Genomic DNA, 26,979 nt, shown 5'->3' on the forward strand with positions numbered 1-26,979 from the left:
TGAACTCTGGGAGTTGGTGATGGACAGGGAGGCCTGGCGTGCTGTGATTCATAGCGTCACAAAGAGTCGGACACGACTGAGCGACTGAACTGAACTGACTGAACTGAACTCTGGGTGTGTCATTTAGCTTGCTGATTGAGGATCAAGCTCTAATCGACGTTGACTTGTCTGGCATCTTGGACCCATTTGATTCTAATCAGTTTACATTGTTTCCTCTGTTCAGTTCAGTTCAGTCACTCAGTCATGTCTGACTCTTTGTGACCCCATGGACTGCAGAAAGATATGACACTTTTTGCTCTTTTGTGTCCTCAGGCTATGTCATTTTTTCAAAAGTTGTGCCCTGCCCCCTTCCCTCCTGTTTCAATTCTATTTAAAGTAACATAAAAAATGTGAATGAATTTAATAAAATAAATGAAATTCTTGTAGATAGCTCATATTCGTGGATCGGAGGACTTAATATTGTTAGAATGACAGTTCTTTCCAAACTGATCTGCAGATTGAGCACAATTGCTATCAAACACGTAGCTAGCTTTTTTTGCACAAGTTAACAAACTGATCCTAAAATTCATATGGAATTGCAAGGGACCCAGAATAGCCAAAAGCATCTTGAAAAAGAATAATTTCTGATAATCCACACTTCCCAAATTGAATCCTTCTACAAAGTAACAGTGATTCAGCCTGTTGGGATTGGCATAGGAGTAAACTCAGATAACGGAATGGATTCAAAGTTCAGAAATAAACCCTTACAAATGTAATCAATTTCTTTTTGGCCAGAGTGCTAAGACAATTCAATGGGGAAAGAATAGTTTGCATAGTTTATTTGACAAATGGTGTTGGACAACTGGTTATTCACACACAAAAATGAAGTTGGAACACTTCCTTATACCTTACATGAAGACGAACTCAAAATGGATTATAGTCCCATTGTTACAGCAAATCTACAAAACTCTTGAAAAGAAAATATATAACAGAAAAGAATCTGAAAACAAATATTATATAGAAATCACTTTGTTGTACACATGAAATTAGCAAAATATTGTAAATCAACTATAGTCCAATAATAATAAAAAATATAAGACCTATGCTAAGAAAAAAAAAGCCAGGCATAAAACATCATATATTGAATGATTATATTTATATGAACTATCCAGAAAAGGCAAAGTGACTGAAAGCAGATTAGTGGTTGCCTAGAGCTGGAGGTGTGAATATGGAGACAAGGAGTCTTTGGGGGTGATAAAGATATTCTAAAACTGATTTTTGTAATGGTTTGATAATTAGGTACATTTATTAAAAGTCAGTGAACTGAACACCTAAAGTGGGTAGTTTTATTGGATGGATATTACAACTTGATAAAGCTGTTAAAACAAAAAATTTACAGTTATGTGGGATATATGTTCAAATAGCAAAAGGCATCACATACTAGAAACAAATTGAGGGAAAGTCAATCACTGTGTTTGGGGTTGGAGGGTACTAAACATGAAACATGGATTGGAAAACATTCTTGGTTTTGTCTGTATCTGAACACCCCCAAAACCTACTAAATACAGTCACTTGTGGTCTTTCTAAGGTTAAAGTTTAAACCAGTCCACCATGAGATTGGTGCAGAGAGAGGGTTCATATAGGTGCTGGTGGTGGGAGCCAAGGGAGCAGAATCTATATTTCAGCACAGCTTTGTTATTTTTTCCTAGTGTGACATGAATATTATATGTAGAAAGTTGACTGTGACAGTAATACTTGAAATGGGGAGACTCTTCAAATGTCATCTCAGAGGTCTCCTATACAGTCCTTTTAACAACAATGCTTTTTTTGTTTAATTACACACATTTTTATTTGCCTGCAGATCCTCATTGAATTGTGTGCAGGTTCTGCGATGTTTGGTAAATGACTCTTTGTTGTTGTTTTTGAAATTTTAATTTTATTATAGTTGATTGGCAGTGTTGAGTTTGTTTCAGATGTACCCCAAAGTGAATCAGTTATATGTATCGACATATCCATTCTTTATTAGATTCTTTACCATACAGGCCATTGCATAGTATTAAGTAGAGTTCCCTGTGCTTTACAGTGTGTTCTTGTTAGTTCTCCCCCTTGTATATAGTAGTGTGTGTATATTCGTCCTAAGCTCCTGATTTATCCCTCCCCCACCTGTTTCCGCTTGGTAACAATAAGCTTGTTTTTTACATCTATAAGTCTGATTCTGTTTTGTAAATAAGTTCATTTGTATCATTTAAAAAATTATATTCCACATATGAGTGATATAATTTGATATATGTCTTTTTCTGCCTTACTTCTCTTAGTATGATAATATCTAGGTCTATCCATGTGGCTGTAAATTCATTATTTATGGCCGAGTAACATTCCACTATGGGGCTTCCTTGGTGGCTCAGTGGTAAAGAATCTTCCTGTAGATGTCACTTCAAAATTATAGCACTGTTTACCATAGCCAAGGTATGCAAGCAGCCTTTAACAGCAATTCAAATAAAAATGCCTAGAAATTTATGGGGCTTCCCTGATGGCTCAGCAGGTAGAGTCCACCTGCAATGCAGGAGACACAGGAGACATGGATTCAATTCCTGGATCAGGAAGATCCCCTGGAGGAGGTCACGGCAACCCACTCCAGTATGTTTGCCTGGAGAATCCCATGGACAAAAGAGTCTGGTGGGCTGCAGTCCAAACGGTTGCAAAGAATCAGATACAACTGAGCCACTACACACACACACTCACACACAGAAATTTGTTAGTGATACAAAAGGACATGTCAGCTGGTAGATCATTATGACCTGTAATGGCCTTAGGTGATTACTGGGTACTAGGTATTTCAGTGTAAGTGGCGAGGAGCCAGTGGAAAGCAGGTGTTGCCATCAACAGAGCTGCTTTCAAACAATTAAATCTCCATTTTCTTCTGTAGAATTCCCCCTCATTTTTGAGGATCATTCTGTTCTGCTAATACCCATCACACCCTCCTTTATTTGCCATCTATCAATCTTACCCTTACATTGTAATTGAATTTAGTATTGAGTTCATGACCTTCTCTCCACCCTAAATTTTGTTTTCTTTCTGTGTGGTTTCAATAGTTATCTGGGTGACACATCTGACATCTAAACCCTCATAGTTTCTTGCCTTTTCAATCCAGTGATCTTCTTCCTCTTTTCACCACTCTAGAGAATCAGACCCATGGGGATACATTACAGCTTGTCGTTAGCTAGAATTTCTCTGCCACTTCACCACTCCTCTTAGTGAGTACATCCTCCCTTCCTTCCTGAAACCTCCTGGTTTTTTCACTCTTACTAACCTAATGAGTTATTAGACTGCTTAGACCCAAGATCAAAGACAAATTTTCCTGTCAATGGCCAAATAGTAAAAATTTTAGCCTTTTGGGTCACATGATCTCTATCACAATTATTCAAATCTGCTGTTTCAGGGGAAAAGCAGTCCCAGACAATATGTAAGCAAACAGGAATTGCTGTCTTACAAGGAACACTCTACTTACAAAAACAGACCACAGATCAGATATGATCCATGACCATGGTTTATACTCCTCCCTTGAGTTTAGACTCAGACCTAGCCATGGGCTTATGCAAGAAAATGCAAGTTATTTTATTTTTCTGAGCCTTGTTTCTCCGTCTATGTATTGGGGATGATGCCTTCTTACTCTCCAAGTTTATAAGAATGAAATGAAGGAACTTTCCTGGTGGTGCAGTGGCTAAGACTCCACACTCCCAGTGCAGGGGATCTGGGTTTGATCTCTGATCAGGGAACTAGATCCCACATGCCTCAACAGAGAGTTCACATGCCACAACTAAAGATCCCTCATGTTGCAACTAAAAAAAGATCTCATATACTGCAACGAAGATGGAAGATCTGGTGTGCCTCAGTGAAAACTCTGTGCAGCCAAGGAAATAATATTAAAAAAAGAATTAAATGAGAAGATGTACCACCAGCATCATGTAACTGATGGCACACAGTTGAGTTGAGCAATTAGATAAAAGCAAATGGAAAACAGTGCCCCACCCCCAAATTCACTGTGACTTATAAGAAAACAGGAGTTGGAGAAGTTGGCTTATATCTGTAGGTATGTGGCCTTTCTAATACTGAACCCCAGAATCAGAGCTTACCTACCTTGTCTTAGGCAGCAATACACCAAGCCAGGCCTTCTCGAACAGGAAGAAGCTGAGGAGACTGGGTACCTTTTTACAAAAAATCATTAAAGTCTGTCCAAATGGATGGAAATGTCAGGAATGGGTTCTTAATGTTCTGCCGAGGGCAAATGTTCACCCTCTTCTCCCACTGCTGCCAGGCTGGATGTTTATGTTTATGAGGTCAAGGCCACCTCTCCCACAAGGGTGTTGGCAACACGCTGACACACTATCATAGTTTCCTGAGTGTGTGCCAGGGGAGTTTTTCTGTGTTTAGCTCAAACTTCTCTGTGATGTATTCCAAAAGCAGACTAGAAGGGACTTTAAGCTTCTGGGGCTTCTGGATGTGACTAAAAAAGACCCCACTAAGGGAGTAAGATTCCTTGGCCATCTTTTCTTTTTATGACAATGTTGCATTTCCCTTGGGGGTATACTAAAGTTTAAATTGACAAAATTGTCTAAGTTATTTTCCAATTTAACATTTTTAATCCCCCCTCACCCACCAAATCATTGTGTAAAATTAACACTATAGGAAAAATGTACGTTTGGAGTATATAAGTACCCTCTTCCCCTTGAATGTGGCTTCATACTATCCCTGCCATGGGGCAAAGTAATTTTAATTTGAGAAGCAAAGGCCAAGGCTTTGTTATTTCAACCAAAAATATTTCTCCTTCATTACACTTCAGTTCAGTTCAGTTCAGTTCATTCGCTCAGTCATGTCTGCCTCTTTGCAACCCCATGAATCACAGCACGCCAGGCCTCCCTGTCCATCACCAGCTCCCGGAGTTCACTCAAACTCATGTCCATTGAGTCGGTGATGCCATCCAACCATCTCATTCTCTGTCATCCCCTTCTCCTCCCACCCCCAATCCTTCCCAGCATCAGAGTCTTTTCCAGTGAGTCAACTCGTTGCATGAGGTGGCCAAAGTATTGGAGTTTCAGCTTTAGCATCAGTCCTTCCAATGAACACCCAGGATTGATCTCTAGAATGGACTGGTTGGATCTCCTAGCAGTCCAAGGGACTCTCAAGAGTCTTCTCCAACACCACAGTTCAAAAGCATCAATTCTTTGATGGTCAGCTTTCTTCACAGTCCAACTCTCACATCCATACATGACCACTGGAAAAACCATAGCCCTGACTAGACAGACCTTGGTTGGCAAAGTAATGTCTCTGCTTTTTAATATACTATCTAGGTTGGTCATAACTTTCCTTCCAAGGAGTAAGCGTCTTTTAATTTCATGGCTGCAATCAGCATCCGTAGTTATTTTAGAGCCCCCAAAAATAAGTTCTGACACTGTTTCCATTGTTTCCCCATCTATTTCCCATGAAGTGATGGGACCAGATGCCATGATCTTTGTTTTCTGAATGTTGAGCTTCAAGCCAACCTTTTCACTCTCCTCTTTCACTTTCCTCAAGAGGCTTTTTAGTTCCTCTTCACTTTCTGCCATAATGGTGGTGTCATCTGCATATCTGAGGTTACTGATATTTCTTCCGGCAATCTTGATTCCAGTTTGTGCTTCTTCCAGCCCAGCGTTCCTCATGATGTACTCTGCATATAAGTTAAATAAGCAGGATGACAATATACAACCTTGACATACTCCTTAAAAGAAGTACGTCAAGGTTGTATATTGTCATTACACTTATTTCCTTTCAAATTGGTCTCCATGATGTGGAGACACACCCTGAACCCACCACACCCATTCCTGTGGACTGTGGGCTTGCACAAGTCAAGGGCTGGAAGCCTAGCCTCAGCTCAAAGGCTAGCCTCAGCTAGCCTCACCTCGGCTCTAACTTCAGCTCAGTTGCTGACGCAATGACCTCAGGCCAGTTTTGTAGCTCCTCTTCATGTCTCAGGGTGGTAGTAACTATCCCAACTAGCTCAGCAACTCTTACATAAACGAAATGAGTTAATTACATATTTTAGGGGTACAAAGCATTTGTCTGTTTACTATGCTATTATCTAAGGGACTGTGGTAATTATGCTGTGGCTCAGAGCATACGTTTATCATCAAAAATTTAGAGAGCCAAGTGTTTTCCCTTATTTCTACATAATAGAATCCTGTTAGGGTTTACTTTAAGAATCTTGGACCCACTATTATCACTGTCACAATTTGAGTTCCGTTCCGTTCAGTCGCTCAGTCATGTCTGCCTCTTTGTGACCCCGTGGACTGTAGCCTACCAGGCTTCTCCATCCATGGGATTCTCCAGGCAAGAATACTGGAGTGGGTTACCATCTCCTTCTCCAGGGGATCTTCCCGACCCAGGGATCGAACCCGGGTCTCCTGCATTGGAGGCAGACGCTTTAACCTCTGAGCCACCAGGGATAGACAGAAATATGCCTTAGAAGGGGCAGGGAAGGATTGGCAGGATCTAGATCTCTTTACCTTCAATTTATTCCTTTAGAAATTATCTACTCAATCTCTGTGCCAATCTTCTACATGCTGTGATCACAGTCCTGATATCCATACAGTTATATATATAGATTAATACAGATGCAAACACACAATGTTATGTGTATACTATAGTATGTATGTGAAATAAACCTATGTCTATAGTCTGGCACTGTTTCCCCTGTTTCTCCATTTCCCATGAAGTGATGGGACCAGATGCCATGATCTTTGTTTTCTGAATGTTGAGCTTCAAACCAACCTTTTCACTCTCCTCTTTCACTTTCATCAAGAGGCTTTTGAGTTCCTCTTCACTTTCTGCCATAAGGGTGGTGTCACCTGCATATCTGAGGTTATTGATATTTCTCCCGGCAATCTTGATTCCAGCATGTGATCTATATATGGGATTCCCTGGTGGTTAAATGGTAAAGAATCCACCTGCTAATCAGGAGATCTGGTTTCAACCCCTGGCTTGGGAAGATCCCCTGGAGGAGGAAATGGCAAGCCACTCCAGTATTCTTGCCTAGGAAATCCCATGGACAGAGGAGCCTGGTGGGCTACAGTCCATAGGGTTGCAGAGTCAGACACGACTCAGCACCTAAAGAACAACTATATACACATCTCTACCTAGATATCTGTCTCTATAGTTATTTTCATGTAAGCGTGCATGCAGGCTCAGTCACTCAATCGTGTCTGACTCTTTGCTAATAGAATTCTATGGACTCTGTCCGTAGAATTTTCTCTTTTGGATGCTCTCCTATCCTGTTACAGATGCACTGTACAGTGGGATTTAGACCTATGCCTCCTCCTCTTACAGCCTGAGATTTAATTTAGATCATCATTGTTGGAGTGCTCAATCGATGTAGTTGCTTAGAGCAAGGGGAAGAGTTTACAAAGAATACAACCTGAATATTGAGAAGAACCAGCCAGATCAAATCTTAGTCGTTCAGCAACTGTGGTCAAAAGCTCTTTTCCTTCTTTCCCTTTTTCAGATACTTCTGCTGTTGTGGAAGTAACTAATTCCTCGTGGCAGGGAAATGAGGGCATAAGCAAGGGAAATTCACTATGTAAATATGTAAATATGTAAAAAGTGTAAGACTGCAATAAAAGGTGCACATAGGCTGGGATTAGATGTGTCTGTTTTCTAAAATGAATTTCCTCCTCCTCCTGGCTTCTTTCTCTGGCTCTGTGAAGTGAGCAGGGGCAGGGCTGTGACCCTAGGAGGCACAACTGAGCCACCAATGGCATTTCAGCTTTTGATCAATGAAGCTTATAGGGAAACTCCAGTCCCAAAATAAATGCAAAGACTGATTATCCAAAGAAAGTCTGGACGGCTGTAATTCCTGTGAGAGAATATGATGGAGAAGACACTCATTCATAGGTACCGTCCAACTCTTATTTGTAAGTTTAATGGCAGAAACAGGAGGGAGAACGATAGATCTGTCAGTGATTTTCAAATGGTGCAACTCCGTAGGGGATAAAAATGAGCTTTATTGGGGCATGAAAAAATACTTTTAAAATGAAATAGTCACATAGAATAAAATATAAAAACCAGAAAATATCATAGTACACTGCATGCAGTAAGAATAAGGATTGTTTATGAAACTTGTGTTGTGTATGTATATGCACATGTGTGTGTGTGCCCTGAAATGAGATTTGATATGATCTTGCTGTGTGTCTCAGGCAAAAGAAGTTTGGGAAATGCTGCCATAATTTAGCTCTTTGCCACATACTTTTGGCATTCTGTGTTTGCAAAACAAACTAAAATTCTGGCTGCTCAACAGTGACCTTCTTTAAAGAATATACTCTTGCCCTTTATGGCAATGTTTTTCAACTACTTCAACATGAGGCAATGAAAAACCTGAGGTGGAAATAAACTGCCTAAGAAAGCAAAGGGGAGATTGAGAAGGAAGCCTCCTGAAGCAGGTAACACCAGGGAAAGAGGATACCAGATAATGCATATGTGCGATGTGCGTGTGCGTGCATGCGTGTGTGTGTGTGTATCTGAGTGAGATTTAGAGACCAGAATTCATTAGAGGGCACCAGAAAAAAAGCGTTTCTTAGGGTAAACAGCTGTAAAAACTTGCTACACCTGATGAGCCATTAATGCAAGAGCCCTGATATGACTCAAATGAAAAAGTTCATCCAAGAGTTAGGAACCAGGAGTTCTTTCCTGCTTCACCCAGTTCAGTTCTTTTCTTTGGGGAGGACAATTGTTTCTGATTTCTAATAGAACCTATGAGGGAACATCCTGGAAACCCAGAAGAGAGAAGCTGTCTAGAACATAACCTATTCTGGAAAAGTACTGAGGAAGAAGCTAGGTATGCAGAGCAATGTCATGCTTATTTGATTCAACATGTGATTATTTTTCCTGTCCTCTCTTATAGGCTCCTCGCTTTGTTTCCAAATGCCATAGCTCATAAATTTCTGCTGATATGGATGTTTATCTTAGCTTTCTGGGTCATTTACTTCTCTCCCAAAGACCACACAAAGGTAGGAATTGTTTCCTTTTTCAGAATTTCAGAAAAGGTTCACTGTGATTAACACAAGAATTAAATGTTAAAAGCATGTGATCTTAGCAATAGATGTGGATGAGAGGATCCTTTGTTCAGCAGTAATTCCTTTGACAATATGCATTCTATTATTATTTTTTGAGCCACAGGTAGATCTGCAGCCTCTATGTAGTGTTTGGCACGGCTAACCATCCTGCCTAAGGGTTTTCTCCAACCTTGACCTCTAAGCTTCCAATCCAATTAAATCTGTGTCAGCCCTTGCCTTTTTCACAGTTGTTTTTTTTAAATTATTTACATAGTTCAGTTCATATTTCTTAATTTTCCTTTTCTTCAGTCTTTTTTAAAAACTGGTTTTGCTTTACTTTTTCCTCTTCTCAACCATTCAGCACAAATCTGATCTTTAAAAAATTCTGTTTTCATCATCTTCTTGTCCAAAACTTTCACCAGTGGCTTTCAGAGGGCAGTGCTGAAGAGATCAACTCCTTAACCATTCAAGTTTCTTCTAAGTTTGAGCCCAGTTTCTTTTCAAAGTATCTATTTCACCTTCATCTAATTCAGACCCTCACCTCCAAATAAGAAGGACCACAAATCTAGGACGTTCTCCAGTCAGTGATGGAAACTGGTAAGCTGTAGAGCTTTCAAACTACAGCTCAGAAACTTCCTCTCTGTGAACTGTCTCTGTAAATATGTGTTTTCTAGATTTCTTCCATCAATCCTCTTCTTGTTCATGCTTGTACCCTTTAATTCATATGCTCAGGTCCCATCCACCAATATTTGTGTCTCTTAAAGTGAGCCCTGGACACTCTGCACTGAAATGCCCATGTTTGTGCATGTGTGTGTAAAATGCAGATTCCTAAGCCCTACTCCGAAGCTGCCAAAAACAAATCTCTGGACTTGAGCCTAAAATGAAGTTTTGAAAAATCTAATCAGAAAAGATACAAGTACGCCAGAGTTCATAACAGCACTATTTACAACAGCCAAGACATGGAAGCAACTTAAGTATCCATCAATAGAGGAATGGATAAAGAAGATGTGGAATACATACTCAGTGGGATATTACTCAGCCATATAAAAGAAGGAAATAATGCCGTTTGCAGCCACATAGATGGACCTAGAGTTTATCATACTAAGTTCACTTCAGCAAGTCAGAGAAAGACAAATGGTGTATGATGTCACTTATTTGTGGAATATAATACATGATACAAGTGAAGTTATTTTCAGAACAGAAATAGACTCACAGACATAGAAAACAATCTTATGGTTACTAAAGGGAAAGTGGGGGTGGGGGAGGGGTAAATTAGGAGTTTAGGGTTAACAGATACACACTACATATATAAAATAGAGGGGCCCTGGTGGTCCAGTGGTTTGGACTCTGATTCCACTGCAGGGGAACTGATTTCTGCTTGGGGAGCTACCACATGCTGTAGCACAGCCAAAAAAAAGAGGAAAAACAACAGGACCTGCTGTATAGAATAGGGAACTTTATTCAATACCTTGTCTGTCCGTCCGTCTGTTCCGTTGCTCAGTCGTGTCCGACTCTTTGTGACCCCGTGGATTGTAGCCTACCAGGCTTCTCCGTCCATGGGATTCTCCAGGCAAGAATACTTAATAACCTATAATTAAAAAGAATCTGAAAAAGAATATATATATATAAATAACTGAATCACATTGCTGTACACCAGAAAACCTATACAACATTGTAAATCAACTGTACCCCAATAAAAATGAACAAGATGATAAAGTTTCAACAAGTCCCGCAGCTGATTCGCACGCTCACTGAAGTTTGAGAGTCACTGCCTTCGTATTTCCAGATCTGAGATCTTTCCTGTGCCTCACTCCTGAATTCACTCCTCGGTTATCTCCACCTCAGTTTCACTAGTGTTACCAACACAGAGAAAAGCATACAGAGGTTATCTTCTTCCTCGCCTCCCTCCTTGGCAAAACAGAGTCACATGGAAACAAATTCTCTGCGCTTTCTCCTCTGTCTCCTACGTTGCCTCAGCCCATTAGTCAACTAAGCCAATTGTCTCTCCACAAGCAATCAGTCACTAATCTCCTAAATTCTACCTCCTATTTCGCTCGTATCTACCATTTTATCTCCATCCCCGGAGTCTTGATTTAGTCAAGTCCTTTGTCATTCCTCATCTATGGTGTTGAAATAGTCCTCTTATTAATTTCCCTGCCTCCGGTCTCAGCCTGATCCAATCATTCATTCAACAAACCTTTGTTGGGTATAGATTGTGTGTCAGGGCTATACTGGGTATTAGGGATACAGAAATATAGGACAGAATCTTTGTGTTCAAGATCCTGAGATTGTATTTCTAAAAGAAAAAGGCCATGCTCCCAACTTCAGGGGAAACATGGCAGGGTTCAGACTTCCTGGCTCAATGTCTTAGTTAGGCTTTTTTATGAAAGGATTTAGAAAACCTGGACAAAGGCATTCTTGCCCTGGCTGATTCCTCTGCTTGTTCTTCCTCCAGGTTTTCATGTAGCTAATGCTCTGCCTTCAGGTCTTTGCTCAAATGTCATCTTTATTTAGCACTGGAAACGGCCCCCACCCCACCACTTAGCATTTTCCTTACTCTGACTTTAAAAAATAATGATAATACTTTTCACTTTCTAAAATACTATATAATTTACTTATTTACTCTGTTCAATGATTATTGTCTCTCTTGGCCTGCTGTGATGTGACCTCCATAAGAGAAGGATTTTTATCATTATTTATTTATTGGTATATCCCAAGTGCCCAGAACAGTGGTTGGCACATAGTAGGTGCTTAACAAATAAATTTCATTAAATTACAAAGTAAGGACTGCTCAGTGGTCTTGGTGAGATATAATGGTGACCTGAAATAAGGTACTAACAATGAGGATGGGAAAAAAGTCAAGGAATTTGAGTTAGAATTGACAGGAATAAATTGACTATGGGGCAGGCGTGAGGATGTGGAATTAAGTAGGAATTATTCCAGATATATACAACTGCCTGGCTGGTGATGCCATTTGTTGAAGTATAGAATAGAGTAAGAGAAATAGTTTTGGAGGAAAAAAGACAAGTTTAGATGTGAACAGTCTGTGTTGGAGTTGCTTTTAGGTCATCTAACTGGAGATGTTGCTTCAGTAGACTTGAATATACAAATCTGAAGCTAAGAAAGATGTGGTTTAGAAAAATGGATTTAAGAACCATCAGAATATAAATGGCAGCTTAGCTTATTGATGTGGGTGCCAATTCCTTGGGTGAGCTACAGAGTGAAAAAGAAAGGACCTACGATACAGCACAGGGAACTCCACTCAATACTCTGTAATGGCCTATATGGGACAAGAATCTAAGAAAGAGCTCAGTTCAGTTCAGTCGCTCAGTCGTGTCCGACTCTTTGCGACCCCATGAACCGCAGCACGCCAGGCCTCCCTGTCTATCACCAACTCCCGGAGTTTACCCAAACTCATGTCCATTGAGTCGGTGATGCCATCCAGCCATCTCATCCTCTGTCATCCCCTTCTCCTCCTGCCCTCCATCTTTCCCAGCATCAGGGTCTTTTCCAGTGAGTCAGCTCTGGATATATGTACATGTAAAACTGATTCACTTTGCTGTACACCTGAAACTAACACAATGTAAATCTACTATACCCCAATAAAAATTTAAGAAAAGAAACAAAAAAAGGAACAAAAAAAGCACTGGTCTGTAAAGTGAGTGGGAGTAGAGAAGAGACTAACAGGAACCCCCGAGTAGTTTCACTGGATAGGTTTAGGGAATAAGCAAAAGTTTTAGTATACCAGTTCTTTGTATGATATGGGAGATACATGGATACATTTAAATTCTCAGGGAAAGAAGTTAACAGAAGTAAATAGGAAGTAGAGGAAAAAAATGTGGGTCCAGTTAAGTAGGGAAGGGTAACAGAAAGTTGAATTGCTATCTGACTACTTTAAAAAAATTTTATTTGAATTTAAAATTGTTTAATTAATTTATTTTTGGCTATATGGGGTGTTTGTTACCGTGTGGGCTTTTCTCTAGCTGAGGTGAGCAGGGGCTGCTCTCTAATTGCGGTCCACGGGCTTCTCATCGTGGTGGCTTCTCTTCTTGCGGAGCATGGGCTCTGGGACATGTTTCAGGAGCTGTGGTGTGAGGGCTCAGTAGCTGCAGGTCCCTGGGCTCTAGGGCACAGGCTTAGTAGTTGTGGCACATGGTCTAAGCTGCCCTGCAGCATGTGGGATCTTCCTGGAACAGGGATCAAACCTGTGTCTCCTGCATTGGCGGGTAGATTCTTTACCACTGAAGCACCAGGGAAGCCCTGGATCGCTTTTTAAAAATAAGAATTTAAAAAAATATATATTTATTTATTTATTTGGCTGTACCAGGTCTTTGCTGTGGCATGCAGGATCTTGGATTTAGTTCCCTGACCAGGGATGGAATCCACGCCCCTGCATTGGGAGAATGGAGTCTTAGCCACTGGACCACCAGGAAGTCCCTGACTACTTTTCTAGATCTTTAAAGTTTAGGAACAAAAAAATTCAGTTATTGGAGGAGTTGCCTCCTGAATGTTGAGGGCTATTTGGATGTTATCAGGATTTTCAATGATGAAGACTATAAACCAATTCCTTCAAAATTTTCAGTCAATGAGTTGAGTAGAAGCTACCAATGATTAGCACATGATGATTAGCACATAGGAGGATTATGTAGTGATATTAGTGAAATTTGGTTAGACTTATCTTAGAAGACTCTCAAATCTTTCAGAAGATCTTAGAGTTTTCCGAAAAATACAGTATATATTAGGGCCTATATATGGGAAATATAAATGCATTTGAATTAAGTATTTATATTTAATATGCGTATGTATTTACTCTATATTTATCTCTTATATACACTTGAAATATATATATATATATATCCTTGATAGTTATATTTGAAATAAGTATCTTTGAAACTGGCTGTTAAAGGAATGAGGCAACTGGGTAAGAGAAATTGAGCCCTGAATCCTGATCCTAGCCCTAGTATTGATATCTTAAAGAGACATTCCCCTTTCTATGACTCATTTTAAGGGTCAGGCACAAAATTGTTTTCCCTAGCTCATATTTATGGCTCATATATTATGTGATTTCAATACATAATATTCTTTAAACAATGGAGGAAGGGAGAACAGAGGATAATGGATTAAGAAGGGGTGGGAATGGGAGGTACTAAGTGTGACCTGAAAGGGCTGTATGAAGGAGGCAGATGGTGATGGAAATATTTTGTATCTTGATTATCCTGGGAGTGTTATTCTCTCAGTCATGTCCTACTCTTTGTGACTCCATGACTATAGCCTGCCAGGCTCCTCTGTCCATCAATTCCCCAGGCAAGAATACTGGAGTTGTTAGCCATTCCCTTCTCCAGGGGATCTTCCTGACCTGGGATCCAACCTAGGTCTCCTGTATTGCAGGCAGATTCTTTAATGTCTGAGCCACCAGGGGAGCCACATCTTGATTATGTTCAGTGTCAGTATGCTGGTTGTGATATTTTACTACAGTTTTACAAGGTGCTGTTTTTGAAACTGGGTAAAGGATACATGAGATCTCTCTGTTATTCTTATTTTTTTTGGTATTTTATTTATTTTACTCTATTGTATTTTTATTTATTTTATTCTATTGTTATTATTATATATGTGTGAATTTACAGTTGTCTAAAAATAGTTTTTGTTCCCTCTCTGCTATACTACTGTTCAAATTAAACATCTCATTACAAACCGAATCTTGCCCAAACTGTATATCCCTTAAGAGTAGATCCTCATGTGGTACTTAGATTGCTTTTATCAGTTGTTGTTGTTTAGTAGCTAGTTCAGTTCAGTTCAGTTCAGTCGCTCAGTCGTGTTCGACTCTTTGCGACCCCATTAATCACAGCATGCCAGGCCTCCCTGTCCATCACCAACTCCTGGAGTTCACTCAAACTCATGTCCATCGAGTCGGTGATGCCATCCAGCCATCTCATTCTCTGTCATCCCAGTCTCCTCCCACCCCCAATCCCTCTCAGCATCAGACTCTTTTCCAGTGAGTCAACTCGTCGCATGAGGTGGCCAAAGTAGCTAAAATGTGTCCAATTCTTTTTGAGTCCATGGACGGTAGCCCCTCAAGGCTCCTTTGTCTATGGGATTTCCCAGGCAAAAATGCTGGAGTGCCATTTTCCTACTCCAGGAGATCTCCCAGACTCAGGGATTGAACCTGTGTCTCCTGCCTGTCAGGTAGATTCTTTACTACTAAGCCACCCGGGCCTTGTTCAAATATTCCTGCCTGATTCAGGTGCTATAGGAGTTATAGGAAACATGTTAAGTTTCTCATGCAGGCTAAGAAACCCTTCCTCTTGCCCCATTTGTCTGGCTGAAGGGCCAAAAGTAGGGATTCCATAGTGTGGGCAGAGAAGACCAAACTCAAAAGGGTTATCCTCAAAAATGGAGGTTAGCCTGTGTCACTCTTAGCCTAAATAGCATGCTAAAGGCTTGGGGGAATTGAATTACAGGCTGGACCATTGCCAGGGTCCCAGGGTGGCCACTGGATGTTAGATGCATGGGACAGATTCAAACAGTACAGGCAAAGGCTTAGAGAACTGAACAGACCTTGAAACTAGAGCTTGTAAAAGGTGGGTTGGAACTTATGGCTTTAACCTAACTAGGTTTAATTGCCTGGTTAAAAAAAAAAAAATCAACATTATCTTTAGGGTTTAAGACCCGAACCTCATAGCACAATAGTTAAAATATCCAGTATATGAGCCAAAACGGTTTAGCATATGAGGAACCAGGAAGAATATAACTTTCAGGAGAATAAGCAAATTTGCTCACTCTTAGACACGTAGCTGTTGGAGTTATCAAAAACTTTAAGACAGTAATTATAATTGTATTAGTTTTCTACTGCTGCTGTGACACATTATCACCAACTTGGTGGCTTACAAGATACAAATGTATTTTATGTTATGTTTCTTGAGGTCAAAATTCCAGAATGAGGTTCACCTGGGCTAAAATCAAGGTGTTGGCAGTATGTACATCTTTCTGGACACTCTGTGGGAGAGTACATGCCCTTGCCTTTTCTAGTTTCTAGAATTTGTCTGCTTTTCTTGGCTCCTCCATCAGTGAAAGCCAGCAACTTTGGGCCAAGTTCTTCTTAGCCAGCTCTCTGGTCCTCCCTCCTTTGCCTTCCTCCTTTATTTTTTCCCCCCGTCTTTTACTTTTGAGGACCCTCGTTACATTTGGCCCACCTAGATAATTCAATATAATTCAGTATTCCCTATTTTAAGGTCAGCTGATTAGCAACTTTAATTGCATCTTTGATTTTAATCTTGAGATGCAACCATCCTGGGTTAGGGTGGACCCTATAGCACATGACAAGTGTCTTTTTAAAAGAGAAGAAGAGAGAAGATTCACAAGGGGAAGGTGAAATGAATCTGATGGCAGAGATGGCAGTGATGCTTCTGTAGGCCAAGAATACCAAGGACTGCTAGCATCCACTGGAAGCTAGGAGAGAAGCATGGAGTATACTCTCCTTCAGAACCCCCAGAAGGAATCATCTCTGTTGACATCTTGATTTTGGAATTCTGGCCTCCATAACTGTGAGAGAATAAATTTATGTTGCTTTAAGACACCAAATTAGTGACAATTTGTAATGGCAGCCCTAGGAATCTAAAACAGTCAGCAAAAATATAGAAGAACTAAAGAATATAATTAACTGAATCTGTTTAACATGTATAGAATATTTCACCCAGCAATAGCAGAATATATGATATTTTCAGTGCACATAAAACATTCACCAAGACAGAACATATCTAAAGTCACAAAACAAACCTTAATAGACTTTAAAGTGACTGAAATTACACGAAGTTTGTTCTCTGACTATAATGAAATTATACTGGAAATCAGTAACAGAACAATAACTGATAAATCTCTCAGCATTTGGAAATTAAGTGACACAATTCTGTATAATCCATGAATCAAAGAATAAACTTCAAGGGACATGAGAGAACATTTTGAACTAAACAAAAATGGCAATATAACATTAATATTTTTTGTGTTTCTAGTACAGCTAAGGCAGTACTTAGAGTGAAATTTATAAATGAAAGAAGAGCAATGCAGGAGTCAACAACTATACTTTTGGATTTGTTCTTTTTTTCTTTCATGTATAACTCATTTATAAATTAAGCAGTTATTTTTGAAAAGAAGAAAGGTACCAAATCAGTAATCTAGTTTCCACCTTAAAGAACAACAAAAAAAAATAAAGCAGAAAGAAGGAAATAATGAATATCACAGTAGAAATCATTAAAATTGGAAACAAATACAATGGAGAAAATCATAGAACAAAAGTTGGTTCTTTAAAATGATTAATAGAATTGATCAAACTTTAGCCAAACTGATACTGAAAAAAGAAAGAGAAGGCATAAATAACCAATATCAGAATTGGCAAAAGAGACATTATTAAGGAAATTACAGACATTAAAGATAATAATGGAAAACCATAAGCTACCTTATGAATGTAAATTTGACAACTTAGATAAAATGGATAAAGACCATAAAGTACCAAAAGTCACCCAAGAATAAATAAATGTTCTGGATAGTTAAAACTCTTCTGAAAAAGAAATATCTAGGCCCAGATGGTCATTTTACATGGTAAAATTCTATCACATACTTAAAAAAATAATACTAATTTCACACAGTCTCTTTTTCCAAAGGATAGAAGAGAAAGGAAAATTCCCAAATTATGTTATTAGGCCAACATTACACTGATGCGCAAACCAAAGAGTACAAGGAAATAAAATAACAGACCAGTATGCTTTATGAACACAGGTGCAAATATCCTCAACAAAACATTAACAAATCAAATCTAGCAATACATAAAAAGAATGATATACCATAACAGGGAGGCCTGGCGTGCTGTGATTCATGGGGTCGCGGAGAGTCGGACACGACTGAGTGACTGAACTGAACTGAATCATAACCAACTGGATTTTATCCCAGGAATATAATTGCTGATTTATTGTTTTTAAAAATCAATCAAAATATGATTGATTGATCATATTTGATCAATCAATTTGATCAAATGATCAACCATGTCAACAGGCTACAGAAGAAAAAAATTCTTGATCATATCAATTTATACAGAAAAAATTTGACAAAATTCACATGTCATTTATGACAAAACCTTTAGCAAGCTGGGAATGAAAGAGAAACTCTTTAATCCATTAAAGTACATCCATAGCAAATATAAAGCTAACATAATTCTTAATGGTGAAAGGGATTCTTAATCCCTGAGACTGTAAAGAAGGCAAAGATGTCCATTTCACTACTTCTGTTTAACATCATACTGGAAGGGCTAGTCATTGTAGCAAGAGAAGGAAAAGGAAGTAAAGCACATGTACATTGGAAATGAGGAGATAAAACTGAACCAATTTGCCCTATTTGTCCCAGATGACTTGGTTTCTACATAGAAAATCCTGAAGAACAGACAAAAATGCTCCCAGAACTGTTATGTAATTTTGTCAAGGTCGTAGGCTATAAGGGTAATACAAAATTCAGTTTTTTTCTATATACTGTAATTTTAGCAATGAAAAATCAGATATAAAAACCCACATAATGCCATTTACAAGAGATTAAAAAATGAAATCCTGAGATAAAATTCTAACAAAATAGGGCAGAATTTATAGTCTGAAAACAAAATGCTGAAAAAAATTATATACATAAAAATGTTCATACAATGTTCATGGATTGGAAGACTCAATATAACTGTCAGCAAACTATAGATTTAACACAATTTGAAGCAAAATCTTCACAGGAATTTTTGTTGATCTAGATAATTCTAAGATTTATATGGAAAGGCAAAGGAAGTAGCACAGACAAAGCAAGTTTTAAAAAGAAGAATAGAGTTGGAGGCCACACTAAAATAATTCAAGACTCGTTATAAAGATACAATAGTTGACACAGTATAGAATTAATGAAAGAATAGATACAAAGGTGAGTAAAACAGAATAGAAAGTCCAGGAATGTAGCCATACAAATAAGGTGACTTGATTTTTGAGGGATGTAGACAGGAAGTTCAATGGAAAAATGATAGTTTCATAATGTGGTTAGAACCATCAGCCATCTTTATGGTAATAAAATGAATGTCAACTTAAACCTCATAAATTATACAAAAATTAACTCAAGTGGATCATAGATCTAAATATAAAGTGTAAACCTGTAAAAGTTTTAAGGAAGCAGATTATCTTAACCTCCTGTGGTTAGTCAGATTTCTCAGATATAATGCTAAAAAAAATGATCCATAGAATTAAAAAAATAATAATATGGGACTTCATCAAAGTTGAAACATTTTTCTTTGGGAAAGATACTGTTGAGAGAATGAAATGACAAGGAATGGAATGGGAGAAAATATTTGCAAATTATACATTCAACAAAGCACTTGTATCTATAAAATACGGTGAACACTTGAATAACATGAGTTTGAACAGCACAGGTCCACTTATATGTGGATTTTTTTCAACGGTAAACATGCCAGTTCTATAGGACCTGCAGCTGGTTGAATCCATGGATGTGGAATCAAGCATATGGAGGAGCTGCATTTACTGATTGTAAATGACTATAAGTTATACTTCCAGTATAACTGACACCTGGTATAAATATAGCTACCTATAAGTTATACTTGGATTTTTGATTGTGTGGGGGGTTGGTGCCCCAACTTCCACATTGTCCAAGGGACAATTATATAAAAAAGCTCTCAAAATTCAACAGTAAGAAAGCAAATAATTCAATTAAAAATTAGGCCCCCAAACTTGAATAGATCCTTCACCAAAAAGATATAATGGACGGCAACTAAGCAAAGTAAAAATATATAATCCATGTGATTTGCCACTAAAGAAATCCAAATTAAACCTCTGATGAGCTGACCCTATGTGCCTACTAGAATGGCAAAAAATACAAAAAAAAGAAAACCCTGCAATTTCAACTGCTGGTAAAGACATGGAACTTTCATTGCTGGTGAGAATGTCAAAAAATACACATTTCCAGAAAACAGTTTGGTTGTTTCTTGTAAAGTTAAAGATGCATTTACCATATACCTTTATAATTCCTACTCTGAGGTATTTTCTTGTGGGGCAGGTCTCTCAGTTGTAGAACCGTCAACTGGGCCTGTAAGTGTTTGTTGTTGGGGGCTGTCCTGTGCACTGTCAGATGATGCGCCTTGACCGCTACCCACTAGATGTTAACAGCAACCTTTCAGCGCCCACCCCCCAACACACCCCACTCTGGTCCAGTTGTGACAATGTCCCTCAGAGACAGTCACAAAAGCACCGCGAAAAAGATGCTCAGCATCACTAATTACCTGAGAAATGCAAATCAAAATGACAGTGAGTTATTACCCCACACTGGTCAGAAAGGCCATCACCAATAAAACACACCTTGACCCTGATGGAAATCAATGGAAAGTCCACTCTGGAAGTCCCAAGAAGGGTTAGTTTCAATTCTTCAAAATCTTCCACAATACCTTTATCATCTGTTAGCCTAGACTCTTCTTTTATTTAGTTGTTACTTCGATCTTTATATCATAAGAACTATAGGATATTTGTTTCTGTAAAGAAATCAGGAAGCAGGATTGCATAGTTAAAATTAATGAAGACCATTTCAGAAAGAAGGAAACCAAGATGGCTGATTCTCCTTATTTGTTCCCCTGAGCTCCTCCAAGTCCTTTAAATATTTAGGTTAGATTTTTTGTTCTTTTTTCTTTTCTTTTTTTGACACTAATTGCCTTCTTTACTCAAAGAATTGTTCTTGATGAAAGGTTAATGGTTCTGGACTTATGGCCACAGTTTACAAATATGTAGTAAAGATAGTCTTTTCCTGAAAAGATAAAAATCTCAATGCCAGAAATAGCTATCCCTAAAAAGTCTTTTTTCTCTTCTCTATCTGGTAATCTTCCTCTTATCTTTTGAGAACTATATGTCATCAGCTCTGTGAAGCCATTCTTTAAGGGAAAAAAAAAGTTTTATTGGGATATAACTCATAAAACATACTACCCATCCATTTAAAATATATAATTCAATGATTTGGGGTATACTACATTATTAATTATAAAAACTGTGATTAAATATAACATAAAACTTTGACATTTTAACTATTTTAATGTGTATAACACAATGGCATTAATAACATTTATAATATTGTGCAACCATCACCACTATCTATTTCTAAAACATTTTTATTGCTCCAAATAGAAACTCTGTGACCACTAAACCCCAATTCGCATTTTCCCCTCAGGAAGCCATTTTTAACAGTGTAGGGCCAAGTTTGCAACAATCTCTTTGAAATGCCCTTGCAATTCTACTTACATGTCTTTCAAATTATTCTTTTTGTAATAATAAGTTTATATATTTGTTCTTTTCACTAGATCGGTTTTTCTGGATATACAATCATGTCCGTTCATAATTAGTCAAAAATAATTAATTAAATTAAAATTATTATTATTAAGATCAGTAAAGGCGAAGAATATCTATACCATAAGAACCAGTAGACAGAAATCAACACAATATTGTAAAGAAATTATCTTCCAATTAAAAAAAAGAGCCAGGGGAGTAGATCTTTCTACTCACTTATTTGAATTCTAGATAGAGAAAAGAATTTAAAAATCCAGTCATGCAAAATATGAAGAAACTGATTCTAAAGTTTGTGTGGAGAGGCAAAACCCCCAGGGTAGCCAAATCAAGAGTAAAGAACGGAGTGAGGAGACGGACACTACCTGACTTCAAGACTTACTATGAAGCTTACTGTCCTTACTATAAATAGTACAGTGATCAAGACAGAATGATATTAGTGAAAGAATGATGAGCAAATCAGTGGAACAGAGTAGAGACTCCAGAAACAGACCCACATAAATAAAGTCAACTAATGGGGTTGACAATGGAGTGAAGACATTCTTCAATAAATGGTACCGGAACAACTGGTCACCCATCTATGTTGTTTTTTTTTTTTTAAAAAAACAAAAAAAAACCTAGATAACTTTTCTAAAAATGAATCACTGACCTAAATGTAAAATGTAAAACTATAAAATTTCAAGAGTTAACAGGAGAAAATGATACTGACTTTGGGTATGGAGATGACGTTTTAGATATCATAGCAAAGGCACAATCTATGAAGGAAATAATTCATAAACTGAACTTCTTTAAAAGTGAACTTGTGCCCTATGAAAGGCAAGAGAATGAGAAGACAAGCTGCAGACAGAGGAAATATTTGCATAAGACAAATCTGATAAATAAATGTTACCCAAAATACACAAAGAACCCTTTTCCCCCTCTAGGATTATTTGGCACATTTACACGTGAAAAAAGTTAGAAACCACTTGATACATATATAATACACACACAGAGTAACTGAAGCATCATCTTTTGAATTTGAAATATGAACCTTAGGTAAAGCTGTAGCTGTAGATAGCACATCAGTTTCCAAACTGAGAGATCCTCTTATTTATCTCAAAATTGCCATGGGAGATGTTAGTTGTGCAATATTAAACATCTCGTCCTAAGGGAACACTCTACCATTGCTTAAACATGAAATTTATCTTCACACATATCCTTTGCCAAACCCATTTGAAAAGCCATTTATTTGGAACATTTATTGATCAATCTAATTTGTAGCCCAAACATCTTTTAGTCCTGTAATCAAAATTTGGAGCATATTTTCAAGCAGAACCAGATTCTATACACTAAAAGATAAATATGTACTAAAACTTAGTAAGACAACTCACAGTAACCACATCAAGATGAAATTTTCACTGCTAAAGTAGGTCAAAATTGTTTATAAAAAGCACAAAATACATACACATTAAAAAAAAAAGACTTTATGGTAAAAAATAAACCAACTAAACTTTTAAATTTATTCCCTTCTTGTCGACCAAAGAATTTCTTCAGCATGTAGTACAATTTAGGAGTTAAGACTTCATGTCAATGTATGGTAAAACCAATACAATATTGTAAAGTAATTAGCCTCCAATTAAAAAAAAAAACAAAACTATAGGTTCTAGAGTCTGCTTTCCTGCATTTGAATCATACTTCCCAACACTTACTAGCTCTGCATCTCTGGCCAAGTTATTTAACTTTCTCAGGACCTCAGTTTCACTTTCTGTAGAAGAGGGGAAGTAGTTCTACTAGCTTCAAAGAGCTGTCATGAGGCTATATTAGAAAATCCAATTAAAACAATTAGAACAACATCAACACATAGAAAACATTTGCTTATTATTATTAATGTTATTTAATACTATTGTAATTTCTCACTTTGTTTTCTAATTTTCTGTCTAAGTCTTCCAACTTAAAAATTTCAGGGGCGATTAGGTGCATCTTGCTTATGTTTCCACATGTCTCCATAGAGAACACAAGGTTGGGTGCATAGCATGGACTCACTACGTATTTTATGGAAGAAGGAAGGGAGGGAAGGAAAAAAGAGAAATGAAGTAGGGAGGAAGGGAAGGAGGGAAAAGGATGAGGGGAGGAGAGGAGAGAAGAGAGGTGGGGGATGAGAGGAAAGGAGAGAAAATAAGGAGTAAAAGAAGTGAAAATGTTTAGTCAGGAGTAGAAAGCCAATAATAATACGGCATGGTTTCATGATTTGGAGTAGAACTCTCTTAATAATTTCACAGGTGACTTGATTGTTCTTTATCTAAATCTACCTATTTAATACTTTTGATATATATGTACAATCAAAGTTGTTTGAATACATTATAGGTGTGTTTTCACCTGTGGCTCATTTATGTTGATGTGTGGCAGAGGCCAATGCAATATTGTAGAGCAATTGTCCTCAAAAAAATAAACAAAAAATGTATCCAAATATTTTAAATCATTTAATCCATTTGGTTTATACACATACACTGAAAGGTATGAGGGAAAACAAAGAATGAAGCATAAATTCATGTACATAAGCTGATTCAAAGTTTCAGTTCAGTTCAGTCGCTCAGTCGTGTCCGACTCTTTGTGACCACATGAATCACAGCACGCCAGGCCTCCCTGTCCATCACCAACTCCCGGAGTTCACTCAAACTCATGTCCATCGAGTCGGTGATGCCATCCAGCCATCTCATTCTCTGTCGTCCTCTTCTCCTCCTGCCCCCAATCACACCCAGCATCAGAGTCTTTTCCAATGAGTCAACTCTTCACATGAGGTGGCCGAAGTATTGGAGTTTCAGCTTTAGCATCAGTCCTTCCAATGAACACCCAGGATCGATCTCCTTTAGGATGGACTGGTTGGATCTCCTTGCAGTCCAAGGGACTCTCAAGAGTCTTCTCCAACACCACAGTTCAAAAGCATCAATTCTTCAGCGATCAGCTTTCTTCACAGTCCAACTCTCACGTCCATACATGACCACTGGAAAAACCATAGCCTTTAGTTTTAGTTATTTACCTTGAGACCCATCTTCAGCTTTCAGGTTGGTTGGGTGGTGAGGCCCAAGGCAGCCTCTGGATTTTCTGAGTGGCTTTAGTCAGTACAAGGTAGTTCCAATAGTCTTGAGTTATATGTGCAGTCTACTGAGGCTGTCAGATGTCTCACTACCGGATCCTCCAAGCTGGCACAATGACCATGTTACTGGGTCTGCCTTTGAGCACTTTGTCAACAGTTGACTTCATGGCTGCTCTGACCACATCTGCTTCATTAGTCCTGAAGTCACTCAGTTCATCAAGGACACTGGCAACCCAGGTATTAAATTTTTTTTTTTTTCCCATGGGTAGATATTGACCAAGCTGTTAGGTATCAAATTTGTTAATTTGAAAGTGCAATATGTTACATGACAGCTTGGATGGGAGGGCAGTTTGGGGGAGAATGGATACATGTTTAATTATGGCTGAGTTCCTTCGCTATTCACTGAAACTATCACAACATTGTTAATTGACTATACTCCAGTAAAAAATTTAAAAATTTCTTTTTTTTTTTTAAGTGCTATAATTGGGACTTCCTTGGTGGTCCAGTGGCTAAGACTACAGCTCCCAATGCAGGGGACATGAGTTCAATCCCTGGCCAGAAAACTAGATCCTGTGTACTGCAACTAAGACCCAAGGCAGCCAAATAAATAAACAAAATTAATATTTAAAAAGTACTGTAATCTTAATAAGAAGTAATAAAGTTGTTATCCAATTTAGGATTAAAAATTGGGGGGAAAGTGATTATTTACCAGACAGTGAAATTATGATCATATATGGTCATAAAAAAGAATGAGAATAATGCAATAAAATGTAAAAATAAATTCAAAACAGGTAATAATCCTGCTAAGCTGAAACTGCAATACTTTGGCCACCTCATGCGACGGGTTGACTCACTGGAAAAGACTCTGATGCTGGGAAAGGTTGGGGGTGGGAGGAAAAGGGGACAACAGAGAATGAGATGGCTGGATGGCATCACTGACTCTGTGGACATGAGTTTGAGTGTACTCCGGGAGTTGGTGATGGACAGGGAGGCCTGGCGTGCTGTGATTCATGGGGTCGCAGAGAGTTGGACATGACTGAGCGACTGAACTGAACTGAACTGAACTGAATTATAATGATTATGGGTAGTCTAAGTGATCTAGTTTGGCTGACTAGGTTTTTCCTTAATAAAACTAGTAGATTTTTTTCTTTGACTTAGTACCTGATAGACTTAGTTCAAAGGTACTTGTTTATAATTTGAAACAACATATTTTTCATGATTTTCCAATAGTGCTAATTCCTATAGAACAAATACTTTCTCAAAATTTTGCTGTCTACTGAGCGGGTAATTTTTTTTTTTAGTTTATATATTTTAATTACTTTCACTAAATAAACATTTTATTTTGTTTAAAAAAATAGAATTGAATATTTAGAAAATGAGAGTGTGGAGAACAGTCTAAGATTAGAAGCAATAGAAGTATATCACAAAGGAATTTTTCAGTAAACATTAAATACTTCTAAAAATGTCAAGAAGTGACATTTACAGATAAAAATTTTTTCTGCAAAACTGAGAGACTAATGTTAAAATATTTGTTATATAAAGAACTGATGTAACAAGAAATTAAAAAACATCGAAATCAATGAAATCAAAATAAAAAATTGAACAAAGAAAATAAACTATATGGAAGAGAAGAAACACTTTATTTCTTATACGATATTTGAGAGAAAATAAAGTTGAAACACACTAGTATTAAAATAAATGTAATTTAAAATAATAGTCTCCATTTTCACCTGTCAACTTTGCCAACAGTTTTAATGACAATGTTTTATAATTTCACCAACAGTATTGAAATGATTAATTTTGTAAGGGAAACTTAATTAACTGAGATATCCAACTCCTTTCTCTTGGTGAGCAGACAGCTATCCAAACTGCTCAGTTAGAAGATAGACTTTGTATGACTTTTGTTCAGTCCACAATCCAATTATTAGAATATGAAAGAATGCATGCCTGCTAAGCTGCTTCATTTGTGTCTGACTTTTTGCAACCCCATGGGCTGTAGCCCACCAAACTCTTTTGTCCATGGGATTCTCCAGTATTCTTGCCAGGAGAATGGAATTGCTATGCCCTCCTTTAGGATATCTTCCTAACCCAGGGATTAAACCCACATTTCTTATGCCTCCTGCATTGGCAGGCAGGTTCTTTACCACTAGCATCACCTGGGAGGCAAAATATGATATATGTAATGTTATATATTGTTTTGGCATAACTAAATATCTTGTTCCAGAAAAATCTTTGACTATAGTTGCAGTGCTGCTTAGTTGCTCAATCGTGTCTGATTCTTTGCAACCCCATCGACTGTAGCCTGACAGGTTCCTTTGTCTGTGAAAATTTCCAAGCAAGAATACTGGAGCAGGTTGCCATTTCTTACTCCAGGGGTTTTTCCTGACCCCGCAATCGAACCCGCGTCTCTTCCATATCCCTCATTGCATCTTTATGACAGGGGAAATAAGACATCTGAGTTTCAGGCCGTTCTGTGTAAATTTTAAACAGCAGTTGACTTAAAAAG

The 26,979-nt window shown here is 38.0% G+C and overlaps 2 protein-coding genes across 6 annotated transcripts in view; one reads left to right on the forward strand and one right to left on the reverse strand.

Annotated features, from left to right (window-relative positions):
• Positions 1 to 4,324, reverse strand: part of LOC129554352 (NXPE family member 4-like) — a 69,485-nt gene extending 65,161 nt beyond the window's left edge. For 2 of the 5 annotated variants that reach the window (XM_055423056.2, XM_088842940.1), the window contains exon 1: positions 4,117 to 4,323. The gene's annotated coding sequence lies outside the window, so the exon portion shown is untranslated. Of the gene's footprint in view, positions 1 to 4,116 lie in introns of all 5 variants that reach the window. The other 3 variants (XM_088842942.1, XM_088842941.1, XM_055423060.2) reach the window with 2 other exon arrangements.
• Positions 1,865 to 26,979, forward strand: part of LOC129554354 (NXPE family member 2-like) — a 39,056-nt gene continuing 13,941 nt past the window's right edge. Inside the window, exons 1-2 of the mRNA XM_088842945.1 lie at positions 1,865 to 1,877; positions 8,909 to 9,014. Coding sequence (XP_088699071.1) covers positions 8,961 to 9,014 — 54 coding nt within the window. The 5' untranslated portion in view covers positions 1,865 to 1,877; positions 8,909 to 8,960. The remainder of the gene's footprint in view (positions 1,878 to 8,908; positions 9,015 to 26,979) is intronic.

The sequence above is a fragment of the Moschus berezovskii genome, chromosome 14 (assembly GCF_049115385.1).
Source record: "Moschus berezovskii isolate FMDL1 chromosome 14, NW_MosBer_1.0, whole genome shotgun sequence".
Classification (NCBI taxonomy): domain Eukaryota; kingdom Metazoa; phylum Chordata; class Mammalia; order Artiodactyla; family Moschidae; genus Moschus; species Moschus berezovskii.